We start from the raw sequence: 19,963 nt of genomic DNA on the forward strand, positions 1-19,963 counted from the left end.
ATTTGCTCCCAGCATGGCTAACTTATTCATGGCCAAATGGGAGGAGGACGTGGTATTACACAATAGACGCGATGAACTAATTTTTTGGAAAAGATTCATCGACGATGTCCTTTTTATATGGGATGGTGACATTGAATCTGTCACAACCTTTTTGTCCTTTTTGAACAACAATGACAGAGGGATCATCCTCTCTCATGAGGTCAACCCCATCCAAATCCATTTTTTGGATCTGAAAATAACTATAGAAAATGGGGTGATCACCACATCCACATACTTTAAAACAACAGACAGGAACGGCTACATCCCTCTAGATTCATGTCATCACCGTTCCTGGCTGTCGGCAGTTCCGAAAGGACAGTTTCTACGGCTCAGGAGAAATTGTTCCAAGTTGGAAAATTTCAAAGAGGAGGCACAGGTACTTAGAGCTAGATTCTTGAACAAAGGCTATGATGGCCAAGTTCTTGATACACTAATAACAGAAGTAGGAAATAGGGATCGTCAGACCCTCCTGATCGATAAACCACCACAAGCGGAACAAAGGGATGATTTCGGTCTGGCGTTCCTAACCACCTACTCTAGCCAGCATTGGGCTATAAAACGCATAATAAAAAGACACTGGCCCATTATTAAGAATGATAGGATCTTAGGACCATTATTGACAGAAAAACCCTGTGTGCTCTTCAGGGGAGCCTCCAACCTTAGGCACTTCATAGCACCTAATGTTCCAGACCCACCAGTCAGACCTTCTTTTTTTGGTGATCTAAAGGGCTTTTTTCCCTGCAAAAAGTGCCAAATTTGTAGCATAAATACCTTTAAGGGCAGAAGGTTAACGGAATTTACATCCACAGGAACAGGCAATACATATCCAATAAAATCCTTTATCACCTGCTCTACAAAGTGCGTAGTATATCTCTTGAGATGCCCTTGTGGGTTAGAATATGTAGGACGCACTACTAGAAAGCTACAGGTAAGATTAGGGGAGCATGTTGCCAATATTCGAAGGGGCTTTGACAAACATAATGTTTCAAAACATTATGATCTGAAACATAGAAGGGACCCCACGGGGACCACGTTTCTAGCCCTTGAAAAATACATACCTCATTGGCGAGGGAGTAACGGTAAACGCAGTATTTCCAGAAGTGAGACCAACTGGATATATAGATTGGGCTGTCATGTCCCTACAGGCTTGAATGTGGAGTGGGACATTAATTGCTTTGTTAACAATAGTTAATAAGCTCTTAACTCCTCCTCCTCCCCGCCCACTTGGGGTATAGATTGTCCCCCCTATATTCTTTGGCCAACATCATTTTCTGTACATAGCAAATGACCTTATATATATAAAAAATCCTTGTTATTGGGTCATTTGGTTTGTACTAAGTTCTCCTATGTAGGGGCTATCGTCCTATGTTTGGATGTTTTTCCTCATTTAAAACGTTTCAGCCTCCAGCAAAATAATGTGTGTGTTATGACCATAATTTTGGTTTGTAACATTATTTTTTGATGGTTTTAATTTGAATTTTAAATGTAATTTTTGAAATTTTATTTTAATTTCAACGATAGAAAATATCATAAGAAATGTTTCCCACTCGAAGGGGGATGCGAATTGTCTTTTCAGCCTCTTTTTATATATATTTTTTATTTTTATATATACTTTTTCTAAATTTTTTATAGGTTTAAATATCAGACCAAAATTTAGAGTATTATCTAAATTGTCCACAAGATGGCACTAGATAGGATTCAAGGAAGCATATCAGTACTAATATTAGTGATGATGCTCCAGCTGTCTCCAAATTTTACTAATTATACAACCAATGGCTGAGTATCTTCGCCTCGCCGCTCGGGTACTTAAAGCGCATGCGCGGACGTGTAGGCGTGCCCCTGATGATGTCATTTCTGACGAAACGGCCGTAGGGTAGACACGTACGCACGAACTGCGCATGCGCGTACTTTCATTATCTATCGGATTTGTTTTTATCGCTCCTTGCAAGGACTGCTGTATTGTTAAATGCCTTTTAGGCTTTTTTAATAAAAGGAACCATTAATTTACTACACCATTGGAGCATTTCTCCCCCTTTTTTTTCGGATACTCACGCTATTGAGATTGCTACTAAGATTGGCGCTCCTTCACGGCTGACAGATTTGGGATCAACCATCCGGTGCCTCACGGCAGGATCCAGCCAGGAGAGGGATAGTATCCATGGTGGAGATCGATTCATGCCTTTTTAAAAAAGGCGGTCTGGTAAGCCTTTAATTCTTCTGGTGACGGGCCTCACAGCGGTGGAAGTTAGACATCCAGATTGGTTCTTTGTACTTCACGGACATTTAATCACTTATATATTTTTTTGCATTTTCTATGGACATTATTTGAAAATTATTATGCACAGTTTTTATTTGAACAAATAATTTTGTTGTTTTTCACTGTTATTTTTCACTGTATATTTAAATCCAGCGCTGCGCTCTTTATAGATATTCTTAGTGGTGCCCCCTATCAGGGTTATAGCGCATAGCCGCAGGATATTTCCGCACAGGTTCACTATTATTAATAATTTTGTATACAAAAATTAAGTTTTATTGACTCACATCCTTCACTTTATACCTAGCGCAAATTTTCTCTTTTAGAAAAAATTTACAGTTAGTGTACTGCATCCTCTGCACAGTGTGCACCCAAAGCTACCTGAAGAAAATTGTTGTTGTTCTGATCCTATTAATACCACAGGCAGGCAGCTGCAGTATTTACAGTTAGTGTAGTGTGTCCTCTGCACAGTGTGCACGTAAAGCTATCTGAAGAAAATTGGTGGTGTTCTTCTGATTCTATTAGTACCACAGGCAGCTGCAGTATTTACAGTTAGTGTAGTGCGTCCTCTGCACAGTGTGCACCTAAAGCTACCTAAAGAAAATTGGTGGTATTCTTCTAATCCTATTAGTACCACAGGCAGCTGCAGTATTTACAGTTAGTGTAGTGCGTCCTCTGCACAGTGTGCACCTAAAGCTACCTGAAGACAATTTCTGTTGTTCTGATCCTATTAATACCACAGGCAGGTAGCTGCAGTATTTACAGTTAGTGTACTGTGTCCTCTGCACAGTGTGCACCTAAAGCTACCTGAAGAAAATTGGTGTTCTTCTGATCCTATTAGTACCACAGGCAGGCAGCTACAGTATTTACAGTTAGTATTGTGTCCTCTGCACAGTGTGCACCTAAAGCTACCTGAAGAAAATTAGTGGTGTTCTTCTGATCCTATAAGTACCACAGGCAGGCAGCTGCAATATTTACAGTTAGTGTACTGCGTCCTCTGTACAGTGTGCAACTAAAGCTACCTGAAGACAATTGATGTTGTTCTGATCCTATTAATACCACAGGCAGGCAGCTGCAGTATTTACCGTTAGTGTACTGCATCCTCTGCACAGTGTGCACCTAAGGCTAGCTGAAGAAAATTGTTGTTCTGATCCTATTAATACCACAGGCAGGCAGCTGCAGTATTTACAGTTAGTGTACTGTGTCCTCTGCACAGTGTGCACCTAAAGCTACCTGAAGAAAATTGGTGGTGTTCTTCTGATCCTATTAGTACTGCAGGCAGCTGCAGTATTTACAGTTAGTGTAGTGCATCCTCTGCACAGTGTGCACCTAAAGCTACCTGAAGAAAATTAGTGGTGTTATTCTGATCCTATTAGTACCACAGGCAGGCAGCTGCAGTATTTACAGTTAGTGTACTGTGTCCTCTGCACAGTGTGCACCTAAAGCTACCTAAAGACATTTGCTGTTGTTCTGATCCTACTAATACCACAGGCAGGCAGCTGCAGTATTTACAGTTAGTGTACTGTGTCCTCTGCACAGTGTGCACCTAAAGCTACCTGAAGACAATTGCTGGTGTTCTCATACTAATAATACTACACACAGGCAGTTGATTCTGCTAGCTGCAGTATCAGTATATATATATATACATCCCAGCTTTCTGCAGCTACATGTCACTGCAGGCCATTATTATGTCTGGAAGGCCAACAAGGAGAGGCAGACAGTCACAAGCCAATAAAAGAGGGCAAGCAGGCTCTGTATCTAGAGGCAACAGTGCTGGTTGTGGAGACGGTGCATCCTCATCAGCATGTGGCCGTGGGACACGCTTGGCCTTTTTTTCGGCAGCTGGCCGTGTTGAGCCGCAACATGCGGAAGACTTGGTAGAGCGGATGACCAAGCCGTCCTCATCCTCCTCATCCTCTCTCACTCAGGCTCAGGGTACTTTGTCTGGCAAAGAAGCTGCCAATGCAGCCTCTTCCCTCGGCTCAATGGCATCAGTCACTCCTTCCCTAGCCCCACCATGTCCTCCTGAGGAGTCCCCCGAACTGTTTGACCACAGTGTTGGGTACATGCTCCAGAAGGATGCCCAGCATTTTGAAGGCTCCGATGATGGTACCCAGCTAGAGGAAGGCAGTAACGTGAGCCCAGAGAGAGGGGGTACCCAAGAAGGACAGCAATCTGGCAGTCATGTTCCTCCAGCTGCAGCATACTGCCAGCTTTGCTCCAGTGATGAGGAGGGAGGGGATGATGAGGTCACTGACTCCACGTGGGTGCCTGATAGGAGAGAGGAGGAGGAGGAGGAGGCACATCTCCAATGAGGCAGCATGCCCTCCAGGGGCCAGCTTAAGGGCAGCACACTGACTGCATCACACCGCAGAGCTCCGCATGTGCAGGGCGCTGCTGTCTCTGCGCGTTATTCCAAAAGTTCTTTGGTGTGGGCTTTTTTTGAGACGACTGCATCAGATCATACTGCTGCCATTTGCAACATATGTCTCAAGCGTACCTCGCGTGGCCAAAATATCTCCCACTTGGGCACCACATGCTTGACCAGACATATGTCGACCTGCCATGCAGTTCATTGGTAAGCGTACCTAAAAGACCCACACCAAAGAACAAAGCGGACCTCTCCTTGCTCCTCATCAGCTGGGATCTCCAACCCCACTATACCTTCAGTCCTCTCTGAAACCTGCACTGAGAGGAATGAAGGTGTAGAATTAGGTGTGTCACAGCCAAGTACTTTCAGGCAATCTGCTATCGGTACACCGACGTCAGATTGTACCACTCAAAATTTCCCTGCCCCAGCTGCTGTACCGCCAAAAGAAGTTCGCTCCCAGCCATCCACATGCCCACCAGTTGAATGCTAGCTTGGCTAAACTGCTAGCACTTCAGCTGCTGCCTTTTCAGTTAGTAGACACTGCCCCCTTCCGTGAGTTTGTGGAATGTGTGGTTCCTCACTGGCAGGTTCCCAAACGCTACTTTTTCTCATGGAAGGCGATTCCGGCTCTCTACCGGCATGTGGAAGGCAATGTCTTGGCATCGCTGGACAGGGCGGTCAGCGGTAAGGTGCATATTACCGCTGACTCATGGTCCAGCAGGCATGGACAGGGACGTTACCTATCTTTCACCGTGCACTGGGTGACTCTTCTGGCAGCTGGGAAGGATGCAGGACAGGGTGCAGTAGTGTTGGAGGTTGTTCCGCCACCACGCCTCCAAAATTCTACTAGTGGTGATTCTGCCACACCTCTCTCCTCCACCCCCTCCTCTTCTTCTTCCTCCATGGCCTCTTCCTGTGCTGATTTGTCCTCAGAACCAGTGGTGCTCCATAGGCGTTCAAGGGGCTACGCAAGCACGCAGGCAAAAAGATGCCATGCGGTGCTTGAGCTGGTGTGCTTGGGGGACAGGAGCCACACTGGCCCAGAGATTCTGTCAGCTCTGCAGGGGCAGGTTCAGAGGTGGTTGACGCCACGCCAGCTTAAGGCAGGTATGGTGGTTTGCGACAATGACACCAACCTCCTCTCCGCCCTCCAACAGGGACAACTGACCCATGTGCCCTGTTTGGCTCACGTCCTTAACTTGGTGGTGCAGCGATGTCCTGAGGCAGGCCTCTTGTCCACCTGTTGGAGCACACACTGCATGGAATAATGGACAGGGCACTTGAGGCAGAACAGAGGGAGGAAGAGGAGGACTTCCTTACCTCTCAAGGCCCCCTTTATCCAGACAGTGTTCCTGTGTGCCCGCCGATCACACAGGAAGAGGATGAGAAAGAGGAGGATTGTTTCAGCATGGAGGTGGAGCCTGGCACTCAGCATCAGCAGCAGTCTTCAAGGGATCATTTACAGTCCAAAGAAACCCATGGACTTGTACATGGCTGGGAGGAGGTGGCTGCGGATCATGTCATCCTTAGTGACCCAGAGGATTCTGGGCCGAATGCCTCAGCAAACCTATCCTGCATGGCCTCCCTGACCGTGCAAAGCCTGCGGAAGGATCCTCATATTCGTGGTATCAAGGAGAGGGATGATTACTGGCTGGCAACCTTCCTTGATCCACGTTACAAGGGTAAGGTTGCGGACCTTATCTTGCCATCGCAGAGGGAGCAGAGGATGAAACATCTTCGGAAAGCCTTGCAGAAAAGTTTGTGCAACACGTTTCCAGAGCCTGGGAGGTTACAATTTCCTGGTCCTCCTGGACAACGTGTTGCTGAGGCTTCGGTCAGTCACAGAAGGAGCGGTGGAGAAGGTGGCCGTCTGACCGATGCATTCAGACAATTTTTTAGTCCGCAGCCCCAAGGTCTGGTCAGTTCCAGCAACCATCGCCAGCGTCTGATTCACATGGTGCAGGATTACCTAGGGGCAAGATCAGACTTGGACACCTTTCCCACTGAAAATCCTCTGGGTTACTGGGTCTTGAGGATGGATCATTGGCCAGAGCTTGCACAGTATGCAGTTGAGCTACTGGCCTGTCCTGCATACAGCGTTCTTTCGGAATGCACATTCAGTGCTGCTGGACGCTTTGTAACTGATCACAGGGTGCGCCTGTCCACCGAATCAGTCGATCGGCTGACCTTCATAAAAATTAATCAATCTTGGATCACCAGCTACCAAGCACCTGATGCTGATGTAACCGATTGATTTTTTTTTAAATGTGAGATCCCTTCAAGACTGCCTATGCTGATGCTGAGTGACTATCCTGTTATGCTGAGTCACAATCCTCTTCCTCCTCAATTTTCATGCTGATAGCTTGTAAGAATATTTTTGGTACTGGGCACCGCCACCAGTGGCCAAGGCCCAATTTTTCTGCCCCTGTTTAATAGGGGCGTGTAATTAAAAATTTTTATGCAATACTTTGCAGCAGGGCTCATTCCTGCACTCCAACTAGAGTATCTGTGAGGGGTTGCAGTGTTGTACAAAGATAAAGGAAAATGCTGCGCTACCCAAAACAAAACAAGACAAAAATGTGACAAAAGCAGCTAGCACACAAACAAACCAAGTCAAATCATAGTATAAATCAATAAAGTGCAGCGCTAAAATATAAACGTGGGTAAATATTAATGTAAAATCCACTTGTGAATAAGTGAAATACAGACCAAATAAAACAAACAATGTGGTTAGTAAAATAAACTATAGTGAAATGTGAGACAGCAAAGGACCACTGTCCATGATATATGAGGTAAGTAGAGGTCTTCTCCAAGAGTGGGGTACCATGAACCCAGGGGGGTGGGTAGACACTCAAATGGTAAGGCGACCACAGATGATAAAGCACGTAAATCTTCAAATGAAAAAGAGTTGGGTACCCTTACCAGATCTGTAGGACGCACATGCCGTATAGCAGTGCGTCAATAGAGCATAGGGGATGGTCTCCCGAGATGTCCAAACGAATGATGTCCTGTGGGTCACGGTTGCCAGTGAAGAGTAGCCATCTTAAACAGGAGTTGAGCCACTGTCACGCACACCCTTCAGTATCACAGCGGGATGGTCAAACAGGAACAATCCGGAGTAGTGCCATGGAGGAAGAAAAAAAAGGCACTCCACATGGTGTAGGTCAAAAATATAGTTTTATTAGATAAAATAGGCTAAAAGTGATTACAGACAAATAAAATTGGCAATGTGGGAAGCTGGAGACACCTACGCGTTTCAACTACACAGTCTTCAAGAAGGGCATTCGGCACTGCGTCGCTTTAACTGACAATTGCGCGTTCGTGCGACGTGGCTCCCAAACAAAATTGACGTCCTTTTTTTCACACAAATAGAGCTTTCTTCTGGTGGTATTTGATCGCCTCTGCAACTTTTATTTTTTGCGCTATAAACAATATAAGAGCGACAATTTTGAAAAAAAGCATTATTTTTTACATTTTGCTATAATAAATATCCCCCAAAAATATATAAAAAAACATTTTTTTCCTCAGTTTAGGCCGATCGTATTAAATCGCAATAAGCGTTGATTGATTGGTTTGCGTAAAAGTTATAGCGTTTACTAAATAGGGGATAGTTTTATAGCATTTTTATTACATTTTTTTTTTTTTTACTAGTAATGACGGCGATCAGCGATTTTTATTGTGACTGCGACATTATGGCGGACATGTCGGACATTTTTTACACATTTTTGGGACCATTGTCATTTATACAGCGATCAGTGCATGATTTCTGTGTAAATGACACTGGCAGTGAAGGGGTTACCCACTAGGGGGCGGGGAGGGGTTAAGTGTGTCCTAGGGGAGTGATTTCTAACTGTCAGGGGGATGGGCTGGTGTGTGACGTCACTGATCTCTGCTCCCAATGACAGGGAGCAGAGATCGAGTGACACTTGTCACTAGGCAGAACGGGGAGATGCTGTTTACATCAGCATCTCCCCGTTCGTCCTCTCCGTGAGGCGATTGCGGGTATCCCCACGGCGCTCGAGTCCGCGGGACCCGCGACCCGACTCATGGAGCTCCCGGCCGGCGCGCCTTGGACAAGGGAATCTTTGAATATGAAAACATCCATAGTAAAATTAGGAGTACTGTATGGCTCTGGCACCACTGTTCCTCTTCCGATCTGAAGAATCATTCTGTTGTAGCCAAGTTCTTTGAGGATACTTGTACAGCGTTCAGCAGACACGCAGGAGATGAGCTCATCAAAGCTGGTGGTCCCCACAGTGAGAAACACACTCTTCCCCATGCAAGCTCCCAGCCTGTATGAGCAGTGATTTTAATAATGCTTAAAGTGAGGCAATAAAATTGAAAAATGCCTTTAAATATAGTGCCTGGGGGGTCCCCTTGTCTGTCTGTCAAGCGGTGCATCTGTATCATGTATAGAACCTGCTGCAGCATAACTGACATTTATAAAGAAAAAAAAATTACATCTAAATTGCCGGAAATACAATACCATTGCCAGCAATAGAAAAATGTTAAAAAAAAAACGGAGTGAGGTCCCCCAATCCATACCAGGCCCTTCGGCCCATTCCAGCGCCCACCAAGAGTAACTGTGAGGACTTACAGTGTTGTGGCACCAGAACCACCACCATCACCAAAGGCCCAATTTTTCTGCCCCTGTTTAACAGGGGCATGTAATTACAATTAATTATAATATTAATAATAATAATAAATATACTAATATTTCACAGCAGGGCCCTGTGAGGGCTTACAGTGTTGTGGCAACACCAACACCTAAGGCCACAATTTCTGCAGAGTATATAGGGCAGGCCCCTAATTTAAAACATCCAACTTACGAACGACTCCTACTTGCAAACGGAAGGAGACAACAGGAAGTGAGATGAAATCTACCCCTAGGAAGAGAAATTCTCTCCTGAGTTAATATGGGAAAAATGTGTCTCCTCTTCACTGATGCTTTATCACCAATCCTTGTTTCACTAAAAATCCCAAACTTTCAAAAAACATTTGTCATTGAGACAGAAAGTGAGGTGAAATCTTCAGAAGAGGTGAACAGACAGCAAAACAAATGTTACAGACATTTGTCTTCCCTATGTTTTACAAAAAAGCTTAAAAATAGATTTTTTGGCTGGAGCTACACTTTAAAAATGTACCAGTTCAAAATTACAAACAGATTCTACTTAACAACAAACCTACAGTCCCTGTCTTGTTTGCACCGCCTGTATACTGCTGTTCAGAGTATATAGAGCCTGGGGGCCCCACGCCTTTCTTTTTTTTAATTTGGGTGCGGGGTTCCCCTTAATATCCATACAAGACCCAAAGGGCCTGGTATTGGACTGGGGGGTGGGGTTACCCATGCCGTTTGTCTCAATGATTTTCATCCATAGTACCGGGACCGGACATTACATTAAAGCCTTAAGCAGTTTTAAATGACTTTTATTCCTTTAAAAAGGTCATTTTGTGCAGGGACTGTTCTAAGCATGGGAAACACGCTCCACTTTACAGGCATACTATAGACACCCCCCAGGCAGATATTTAAAGGAATATTTCACTTTTTTTTTTCACTTTAAGCATCATTAAAATCACTGCTCCCAAAAAAAAAAAATTGGCATTTTTAAAACTTTTTTTGCATTGATACATGTCCCCTGGGGCAGGACCCAGGTCTCCAAACCCTTTTTAGGACAATAACTTGCATATTAGCCTTTAAAATTAGCCCTTTTTGATTTCAAACGTTCCCAACGAGTCCCATAGACTTTAATGGGGTTCTAAAGTTCGCGCAAGCTTTCGGTCCGTTCGCAGGTTCTGGTGCAAACTGAACCGTGGGGTGTTCGGCTCATCCCTAGTCAGGAGTCCAGAAACTCATTGACCTTTTATATGCACACACTAATTACAAGCAAACAGATCACAGGTGGGGATAGTAATCTTTATTAGGCATTCAAACTTCTTTGTGTCAACTTGTGTGCATGTTATTAGACCAAAATCACCAAAAACTTTTGATCAAGTTTCTGTTGTGATTATGATTTAAAAAGCGTAAAACACAGTTGATTGATAATAAATGGCTTCAGCCAAACACTAACCACAAGTGCAGGAAATGTTTTTATGTTATCATTCATATTCTCTGAAAAATGGCCAAGAAATCATAAATTCTGCCAGGGTGTGGCAGAGCAAGGCTCTGTCCCTATGAAAATGGGGTTAAAGTGGACACAGAGTCTGCATATTGGCTGAGTGCAGAGCTACAGCGTGTAAATTTGAAATGGAGAAAACTGCTCTGGCAGTTTTCTCCAGGTTTTGCTAGTTCCTTATGGGGCTCTATAATTTGGAGATCCTTCAGAGTCTTGGGTGGGACAGGATCTCCAACCCTGTGTCCGGGTCTTGTGGACAGCCAGCAGGGTGTGTGCCCAGGTGCACACAGCCCATATAATGAGGGGCTAGTGAGAGCGGAGAGGGAAGGAAGGTGAATTTGGAGCAGTGGCTGCTAGTAAGTGTCTCTGTGTGAGAATAGATGCTGTGTGCGTTGCAGGGCTTCAAAGCTGTGTGCGTCCAAGGAGCCAGAAGCTGTGTGTGACCAAGGAGCCTAAGACTGTGTGCATCCAAGCAGCTTGTTTGAGGGGCCTGTTCCCTATAGCAGCATTACTGCTGAAGATTAGCCAGGTGGGCTAGCATTTTCATTTGGATTTTGTGTGTTTAATTGAAGCTTGGACCCCTGCGTGGGATTCCTGGATGGACTTTTGTTTTGGTTTTTCCCTTTAAAACAAATGTGGGCTACCGGGCCCTTAACTATAAATGCCTCTCTGATGTGGACTCGCTGCACCAAAAGCATCTATCCACTTGAGCTGAACAATCCCCAATGTCACACAGGGTATGTAAACTTATGAGCACAACTGTATATCTTTTTGTCTTTTTTAGATTTCAGTCCTATGATCCCAGCTAATGTTATACATTTCAATATTGGCAAAATATTTTGTGTTTTCCTAAAACTAATACAACCAGGGGTTGTTGCCAGCATTGTTATTCCAAAATGGTGTTGTGATAAACGCTTTATTAAAACACGTTAATTATTTTCCCACAGTTTGTCTTGTTTGCAATTCAGACATTATCTTTCATTTCAGGAGGGATCAGAGGAGATGTTTTGATTGACATTGGCACCGGACCCACCATCTACACACACCTATCTGCCTGTGAATCTTTTCCTTACATTATAGCCTCCGATTTTACAGACCAGAACCGAAATGAGCTTGAGAAGTGGCTGAAAAATGACCCAGAGGCTTTTGATCAGTCAGAAATTGTGAAGACTGTCTGTGAGATTGAAGGAAAGAAGTATGTAATGTTATCCTAACAAGAGCTTATGTACAATAATGTGGAAAAAAATACAGTAAGACCCCTTTCACACTGGGGCGCTTTTCTGATGTTTTAGCACTAAAAATAGTGCCCGTAAAGCACCTGAAAAGTGCCTCTCAAGCCACCCCAGTGTGAAAGCCCAAGTGATTTGACACTGGGGCAGTGTGCTTGCAGGACGGAAAAAAAAGTCCTGCAATACACCGCTCCTTCCGAAACTACACGGGTGCGATTAACCCTTTCCTTGGCCTCTAGCTGGGGCTAAAATCGTTGCTATAACAGCGGTAAAGCACCGCTAACGCCCGCACTGCCCCAGTGTGAAAGGGCTCTGTCTACCCCTTGGAACTTGCTGACTATTTCAACATATATTTACAGACAAAGATTAGATTTTCATTTAAACAGTGCCTACTGATAAATGTAATATACTTGAATAAAAAAAGAAACAGATTGCATAGTCAATGTTTTATTAACAAAAATATCAGTTGTTGGTGTAACAAGTATACCCTTGACATCAGAAACTGGTATTGCCATCTGTAGCATAAATTATATTCTGTATAACTGCCCGCCAGTCTCTGACATCAACTGAACTTTTTTCCCATACAAAATTCCTACAGTTGCTAGCTGTTTGTGGGTTTTCTTGTATGAACTACCCATTCGAAAATCCCTCTACAAAATTTGAATGGAAATCAAATCGGTGCTTTGACTAGGGTAGTGCATAACCCTCTTCTTCTTCTTTTTTTTTTTTTTTTTTTTTTTTTTTTTTTTTACCATTTCCTGATGAATTTGCTTGTGTGCTTCAGATTTTTGTTTTGAAAGACTCATTCCCGGTTAAATTTCTACTTTTGGACAGATGGCCCCAAATTCTCATTAAGCACTCATTGATGTGTTAGAGAAGGTATAGATGGCTTGTTGGCAGGTGCAGTTAGCTTGACTGCCCCTAGGTGGCTGTGTTCCCAGACAGTAAGGTAAAGGGAAAGTTGTAATTAACTTATAGCTCCTCTAGTGCTGTAATGTGAGGTTAGTGCCCACAAAAGTGGTGACATAGTAACATAAAATAAAGACCTCAGTCTATCTGGTTCAGCCTGTTATAGTGTGTGTGTGTGTGTGTGTGTGTGTGTGTGTGTGTGTGTGTGTGTGTGTTTTAAGTCACAACTAGGGATGAGCTTCGAGTATGAGTCGAATGTAAGTTCGACTCGAACATCATGTGCTTGCCCGTTCGCCATACAGCGACTCTTATGGGGCATTCGCTGCAAATTTGAGCGCCCCATAATGCACGGTGAGACCGCAGTGCATTGCTGTATGATGACTGGCCAAAGCATACACCTGACCTGCATGCTTTGGCCAATCACAGCGCGCTCCTCAGCGAGAGCCATATTTGGCCAAAGGCATGGTGCCTTTGGCCAATCATGGCTCTGGGGGACTAAGTCCATGCCTCACACTATATAAGGCTGCTTACACAGTGCCGTATAGCATGTTACAGTTGATGGAGATAGATAATCTAGCTCAATCTCACTATCTATCCTCCCCAAAGTGAAAATGTCCAAATTGGGCCCTCAGTTTAAATCTCTTGATACTTTGCAGCAGAGCTCATTATTTATTTAGCAGCACTGCCTTAACCCTCTTGGGCATGGAGTTCCCCAGAGCTTCACAGGTTGCCACTGGAGTCCTCTTCCATGATGACATTACGGAGTTGGTGGATGTTGGAGACCTTGCGCTCCTCCACCTTTCGTTTGAGGATGCCCACAGATACTCAATAGGGTTTAGGTCTGGAGACATGCTTGGTCAATCCATCACCTTTAACCTCAGCTTCTGTAGCAAGGCAGTGGTAGTCTTGGAGGTGTGTTTGGGGTTATGTGGGGATCATGCCCTGCTTCAGTATGTCACAGTACATGTTGCCATTCAAGGTTCCCTCAATAAACTGTAGCTCCCCAGTGCTGGCAGCACTCATGCAGCCTCAGACCATGACACTCCCACCACCATGCTTGACTGTAGGCAAGACACACTTGTCTTTGTACTCTTCACCTGGTTGTCGCCACACACGCTTGACACCATCTGAATCAAAAAAATGTATCTTGGTCTCATCAGACCACAGGACATGGTTCCAGTAATCCATGTCCTTAGTCTGCTTGTCTTCAGCAAAATGTTTGCAGGCTTTCTTGTGCATCATCTTTAGAAGAGGCTTCCTTCGGGGATTACAGCCATGCAGACCAATTTGATGCAGCGTGTGGCGTAGGGTCTGAGCACTGACTGGCTGACCCACCCCCACCCCTTCAACCTCTCCAGCAATGCTGGCAGCACTCATACGTCTATTTCCCAAAGACAACCTCTGGATATGATGCTGAGCAGGTGCACTCAACTTGTTTGGTCAGCCATGGCAAGGCCTGTTCTGAGTGGAACCTGTCCTTTTAAACCGCCTTATGGTCTTGGCCACCGTGCTGAAGCTCAGTTTCAGGGTCTTGGTCTTCTTATAGCCTAGGCCATCTTTATGTAGAACAACAATTCTTTTTTCAGATCCTCCGAGTTGTTTGCCATGAGGTGCCATGTTGAACTTCCAGTGACCAGTATGAGAGCGATAACACCAAATTTAACACCTGAGACCTTGTAACACTAACGAGTCACATGACACTGGAGAGGGAAAGTGGCTAATTGGGCCCAATTTGGACATTTTCACTTAGGGGTGTACTCACTTTTGTTGCCAGTGGTTTAGACATTAATGACTGTGAGTTATTTTGAGGGGACAGCAAATTTACACTGTTATACAAGCTGTACACTCACTACTTTGTAGCAAAGTGTAATTTCTTCAGTGTTGTCACATGAAAAGATAGAATAAAAATATTTACAAAAATATGAGGGGTGTACTCACTTTTGTGAGATACTGTATATACTCTGCATTCAGCGTAGCCTATATATACAGTGCATTCGGCAGTGTACAGTTTCTAATACAGTGCAGACGTTGTACACAGTATTTAATACAGTGTAGTGCTGTCAGAAGTGTTCTATTCAGCCGTATCCCTGCGCGGCGGAACGGCGCTCCAGCGTACGCGGCCTGATGGACCGGCACGTGCGCCTGCGCACCAGTGCACGCCCAACATGACGCTGTGGCGGATCTCTTTTTAAAGTTGCTCAAACTGGTTGATGGTTTGTCTTCAGCTTCCCGTTTTTTGTATCTGCTTCCTGTTTCCTGCATTTGATCACTTGTTGTGACCCGGACTGTTCCTAACTACTCTGCTCTTCTCCTGGACCTGACCTTCGGCCAGCTTAACGGACTCTGCCCTGCCTCCAGTGTTTGACCCTCTGCCTGTGACCCGGATTTGCCTTGTATCTCCAGCGTTTGACCCTCCGGACTTCCTGCTTAATCAGGCTCAGCTGCCATCTCCTCAAGGAACTCTACACAAGTCGTATCCTGCCTGCTGGTGGCTTGTGCCTCTTCGTGCCACTCACTCCCTGTATCTCAGGTGCAGGTCTCAGCACTCACCGATGCAGTCCAGAAACTGCAAGAAGGCTATATCCAAATTGATGGCCGCCTCCAGCAACTCTCCGGACCACCCATAGCCGCAGCTCCTGCACCTGCCAGTGGGGCGTCCTCCTCTCAGGCTTCTTCAAATCCAACTGTGGTAATGGCGCCCCCTGAGCCCAGGGTTCCCATGCCGGAGCGATTTGCAGGCGATCGCAAGAAATACAGGGCTTTCAAGAATGCCTGCTCCCTTTACCTAGCTCTGCAGCCCAGGACTTTCTTTTCCGAAGTGGTAAAGGTGGGGTTCATTATCTCCCTTCTAACTGAAGAACTACAAGCCTGGGCCCAAAGTCTGATGGGACAGAGGAGCCCTGTGTTAAACTCAGATTCCTTTTTTGAAAGCATGGCACAACTTTATGACGATCCACGGCTGAAACCATTTTGCATAACCTGTCTCAGGGGCGAAGGCCAATAGAGGACTATACAGCGGAGTTCCGAAAATGGGCAGCTGATACTGGCTGGAACGAGACTGCCTTGAAAAATCAGTATTGTCAGGGATTATCTTAAGGCCTTAAGGATGAACTAGCCAGGGTAGAAACCCCTGCTGCTCTAGAGGCGCTGATCCAGTCAGCCACCAAATTAGACCGGCGCATCCATCCTAGCTGGATGCTTCCCAAGCCAACTCCCATCCATCCTTTCCAGCTCCTTCCGCCACTTCGGCTCCTGAAGTCGAGCCTATGCAACTTGGACTGGTCCGTGCTCCTCTTACCCCCGAGGAGAGGCAACGCAGGCGTCAAGCTAATCTGTGCCTATACTGTGGGGGTACCGGTCATTTTCTTTGCAACTGCCCTGTGAGACCTAGACCTCTTCTCCTATATTTCCTATTATCTTAGGGCTCCCCTGGCTGCAGGCACATGAACCTCAAATAAATTAGAATACTAAAGTTTTTCTTTCTCTTCCCAGTACTGCTCCCAGCAATGCCTCATCCCGGCTCTAATCACTTGCTCAGCTGTCACACCTGTACCTGACAACCTTCAATATGTTCCCTCAGTATACCTCAAGTTCCTAGATGTGCTTGACTCTGGGTGACTCTGCTGGCAGCTGGGAAGGATGCAGGACAAGGTGCAGTAGTGTTGGAGGTTGTTCTGCCAACACGCCTCCAAAATGCCACTACTGATTCTGACACACCTCTCTCCTCCACCCCCTCTTCTTCCTCCATGGCCTCTTCCTGTGCTTTGTCCTCGGAACCAGCAGTGCTCCGTAGGCATTCAAGGGGCTACTCAAGTATGAAGGCCAAAAGATGCCATGCGGTGCTTGAGCTGGTGTGCTTGGGGGACAGGAGCCACACTGGGGCAGAGGTTCTGTCAGTTCTGCAGGGGCAGGTTCAGAGGTGGTTGATGCCACGCCAACTTAAGGCTGGAATGGTGGTTTGCGACTGGCACCAACCTCCTCTCCGCCCTCCGACAGGGACAAATGACCCATGTGCCCTGCTTGGCTCACGTCTTTAACTTGGTGGTTCTTGGGCAGGCACCCGGACTTACAGGATGTCCTGAGACAGGCCAGGAAAGTCTGTGTGCATTTCCGCTGGTCATATGCCAGTGCTCGGCTGGCAGACCTCCAAAAGGAATTTAACCTGCCCAAGAACCGCCTAATCTGTGACATGCCCACCAGGTGGAACTCGACGTTGGCCATGCTGCAGCGGCTGCACACGTAGCAGAGGGCCATCAATGAGTATCTATGCGACTATGGCACCAGGACAGAATCGGGAGTTTTGTGTGTGTGTGTATGGGGTTTTTTGGGTTTTTTTTGTTCTCCCCCCCCCCCCACGCCAGTGGACCATGATCAGGGATGCATGCACTGTCCTGTCACCATTTGAGGAGGCCACAAGGATGGTGAGCGGTGACAGTGCATGCATCAGTGACACTGTCCACCTGTTGGAGCACACGCTTCGTGGAATAATGGACAGGGCACTTGAGGCAGGAAGAGGAGGACTTCCTTAGCTCTCAAGGTCCCCTTTATGCAGACAGGAAGAGGACGACGAGGAGGATTGTGTCAGTATGGAGGTGGAGCCTGGAACTCAGCATCAGCAGCAGTCTTTAAGGGATCATTTACAGTCCCAAGAAACACATGGACTTGTATGTGGCTGGGAGGAGGTGGCTGCGGATCATGTCGTCCTTAGTGACCCAGAGGACTCCAGACCGAATGCCTCAGCAAACCTACGCCTGCATGGCCTCCCTGATCCTGCAAAGCCTGCGGAAGGATCCTTGTATTCATGGTATCAAGGAGGGGGATCGTTACTGGCTGGCAACCCTCCTTGATCCACGTTACAAGGGTGAGGTTGCGGACCTTATCTTGCCGTCGCAGAGAATGAAACCTCTTCGGGAGGCCTTGCGGAAAGGTCTGTGCAACACGTTCCCAGAGACTGGGAGGTTCCAAACTCCTGTTTCTGGACAACGTGTTGCTGAGGCTTCGGTCAGTCAAAGAAGGAGCGGTGGAGAAGGTGGCCGTCTGACCGATGCGTTCAGACAAATTTTTTTTTTTTTTTTTTTTTTTTTTTTTTTTTTTAGTCCGCAGCCCCAAGGTATGATCGGTTACAGCAACCATCGCCAGTGTCTGTTTTACATGGTGCAGGAATACCTAGGGGCAAGATCTGACTTGGATACCTTTCCCACCCAAAATCCTCTGGGTTACTGGGTCTTGAGGATGGATCACTGGCTAGAGCTTGCACAGTATGCAATTGAGCTACTGGCCTGTCCTGCATCCAGCGTTCTTTTGGAACGCACATTCAGTGCTGCTGGAGGCTTTGTAACCGATCACAGGGTGCGTCTGTCCACCGACTCGGTCGATCGACTGACCTTCATAAAAATGAATCAGTCTTGGATCACGGCCAGCTACCAAGCACCTGATGCTGATGTAACTGAATACTTTTTTTTTTTTCTTTTTTTTTTTTTTTTTTTTTTTTTTTTTTTTTTTTGAAATGTCAGATCCCTTCAAAGACTGCCTATGCTGATGTTGAGTGACTATCCTGTTATACTGAGTAATTATCCTCTTCCTCCTCAATGATCATGATAGCTTGTAAGAACATTTTGGGTTCTGGGCGCCGCCAGTCCCGCCACCAGTGCCTAAGGCCCAATTTTTCAGCCCCTGTTTAACAGGGGCGTGTCATTACAATTTTTGATGCAATTCTTTGCATCAGGGGCTAGTTCCTGTGCTCCAACTAGAGTATCTGTGAGGGGTTCCAGTGTTGTGGCACCAGTGCCCAAGGCCCAATTTTTCTGCCCTGTTCAACAGGGGCATGTAATTACAATTCTTGATCTAATATTTCACAGCAGGGCCCTGTGAGGGCTTACAGTGTTGTGGCCACAACAACACCTAAGGCCCAAATTTCTGCAGCGTATATAGGGCAGGCCCCTAGTTTCAAACATCCAACTTGCAAATGACTCCTACTTGAAAACAGAAGGAGACAACAGGAAGTGAGATGAAATCTACCCCTAGGAAGGGAAATTCTCTCCTGTAAGAGTTAATATGGGAAAAACTTTTCTCCTTTCCACTGATTTTGTCATTGGGACAAAGTGAGGTGAAATCTTCAGAAGAGGAGCACAGACAGCAAAACAAATGTCACAGGGGTGATAACCCTTCCCTAGGTTTTCCAAAAAGCTTAAAATAGATTTTTTGGCTGGAGCTAAACATGATAAAAATGTACCAGTTCAAGTGGTGTGTGTGTTTTTTGTTTTTTTTTTTTTTTTTCTCCTTTTTAAAAATGACATTTTGTGCAGGGACTGTTCTAAGCATGGGAAATGCGCGCCATTTTACAGGCACACTATAGACACTTTTTTTTTTTTAATTTTTTTTTTTTCCCATTGATGTCCCCTGGGGCAGGATCCGGGTCCCCCCCTAAACCCTTTTTAGGACAATACCATGCAAATTAGCCTTTAAAATGAGCACTTTTGATTTCAAATGTTCGAGTCCCATAGACGTCAATGGGGTTCTAACGTTCGTGCAAATTTTCGGTCCGTTCGCAGGTTCTGGTGCAAACCGAACCGGGAGGTGTTCAGCTCATCCCTAACTGTGAGGGGTTACCGTGTTCTGCCACCACCAACAGCTAAGGCCCAATTTTTTCAGCAGAGTATAGTATGTATGCCCTATGACAGAATTTAAAAAAAAAAAAACTGCATGGGTTCCCCCGTCCATACCAGGCCCTTTTGGATCCTTCCTTTTTTTTTTTTTTTTTTTTTTTTTTTTTAATTTGGCGTGGAGTTCACCTTTTAATATCCATACCAGACCTGAAAACCCACGCTATTTTTCTAAATAAATTTTTATGCATCTGGCAATATATTACAGCTGTGAGCAATTTTAAATTTCTTCCTGCGATACTTTTCTAAACATGGGGAAAATGTGCTACTTTACAGGCAGACTAAGGGGACCCCCAGGCACGATATTTAAAGGAATATTTCATATATATATATATATATATATATATATATATATATAAATTTTTTTTTTTTTTTTTTTTTTGTTT

The 19,963-nt window shown here is 45.4% G+C and overlaps 1 protein-coding gene across 1 annotated transcript in view; it reads left to right on the forward strand.

The window, feature by feature from the left end:
* LOC141127130 (nicotinamide N-methyltransferase-like) overlaps positions 1 to 19,963 on the forward strand; it is a 118,409-nt gene that overhangs the window by 69,167 nt on the left and 29,279 nt on the right. The window contains exon 2 of the mRNA XM_073613342.1: positions 11,765 to 11,972. Within this exon, the coding sequence (XP_073469443.1) occupies positions 11,765 to 11,972 (208 nt within the window). The remainder of the gene's footprint in view (positions 1 to 11,764; positions 11,973 to 19,963) is intronic.

Source organism: Aquarana catesbeiana, linkage group LG02, assembly GCF_042186555.1.
Source record: "Aquarana catesbeiana isolate 2022-GZ linkage group LG02, ASM4218655v1, whole genome shotgun sequence".
In the NCBI taxonomy this organism is placed as follows: domain Eukaryota; kingdom Metazoa; phylum Chordata; class Amphibia; order Anura; family Ranidae; genus Aquarana; species Aquarana catesbeiana.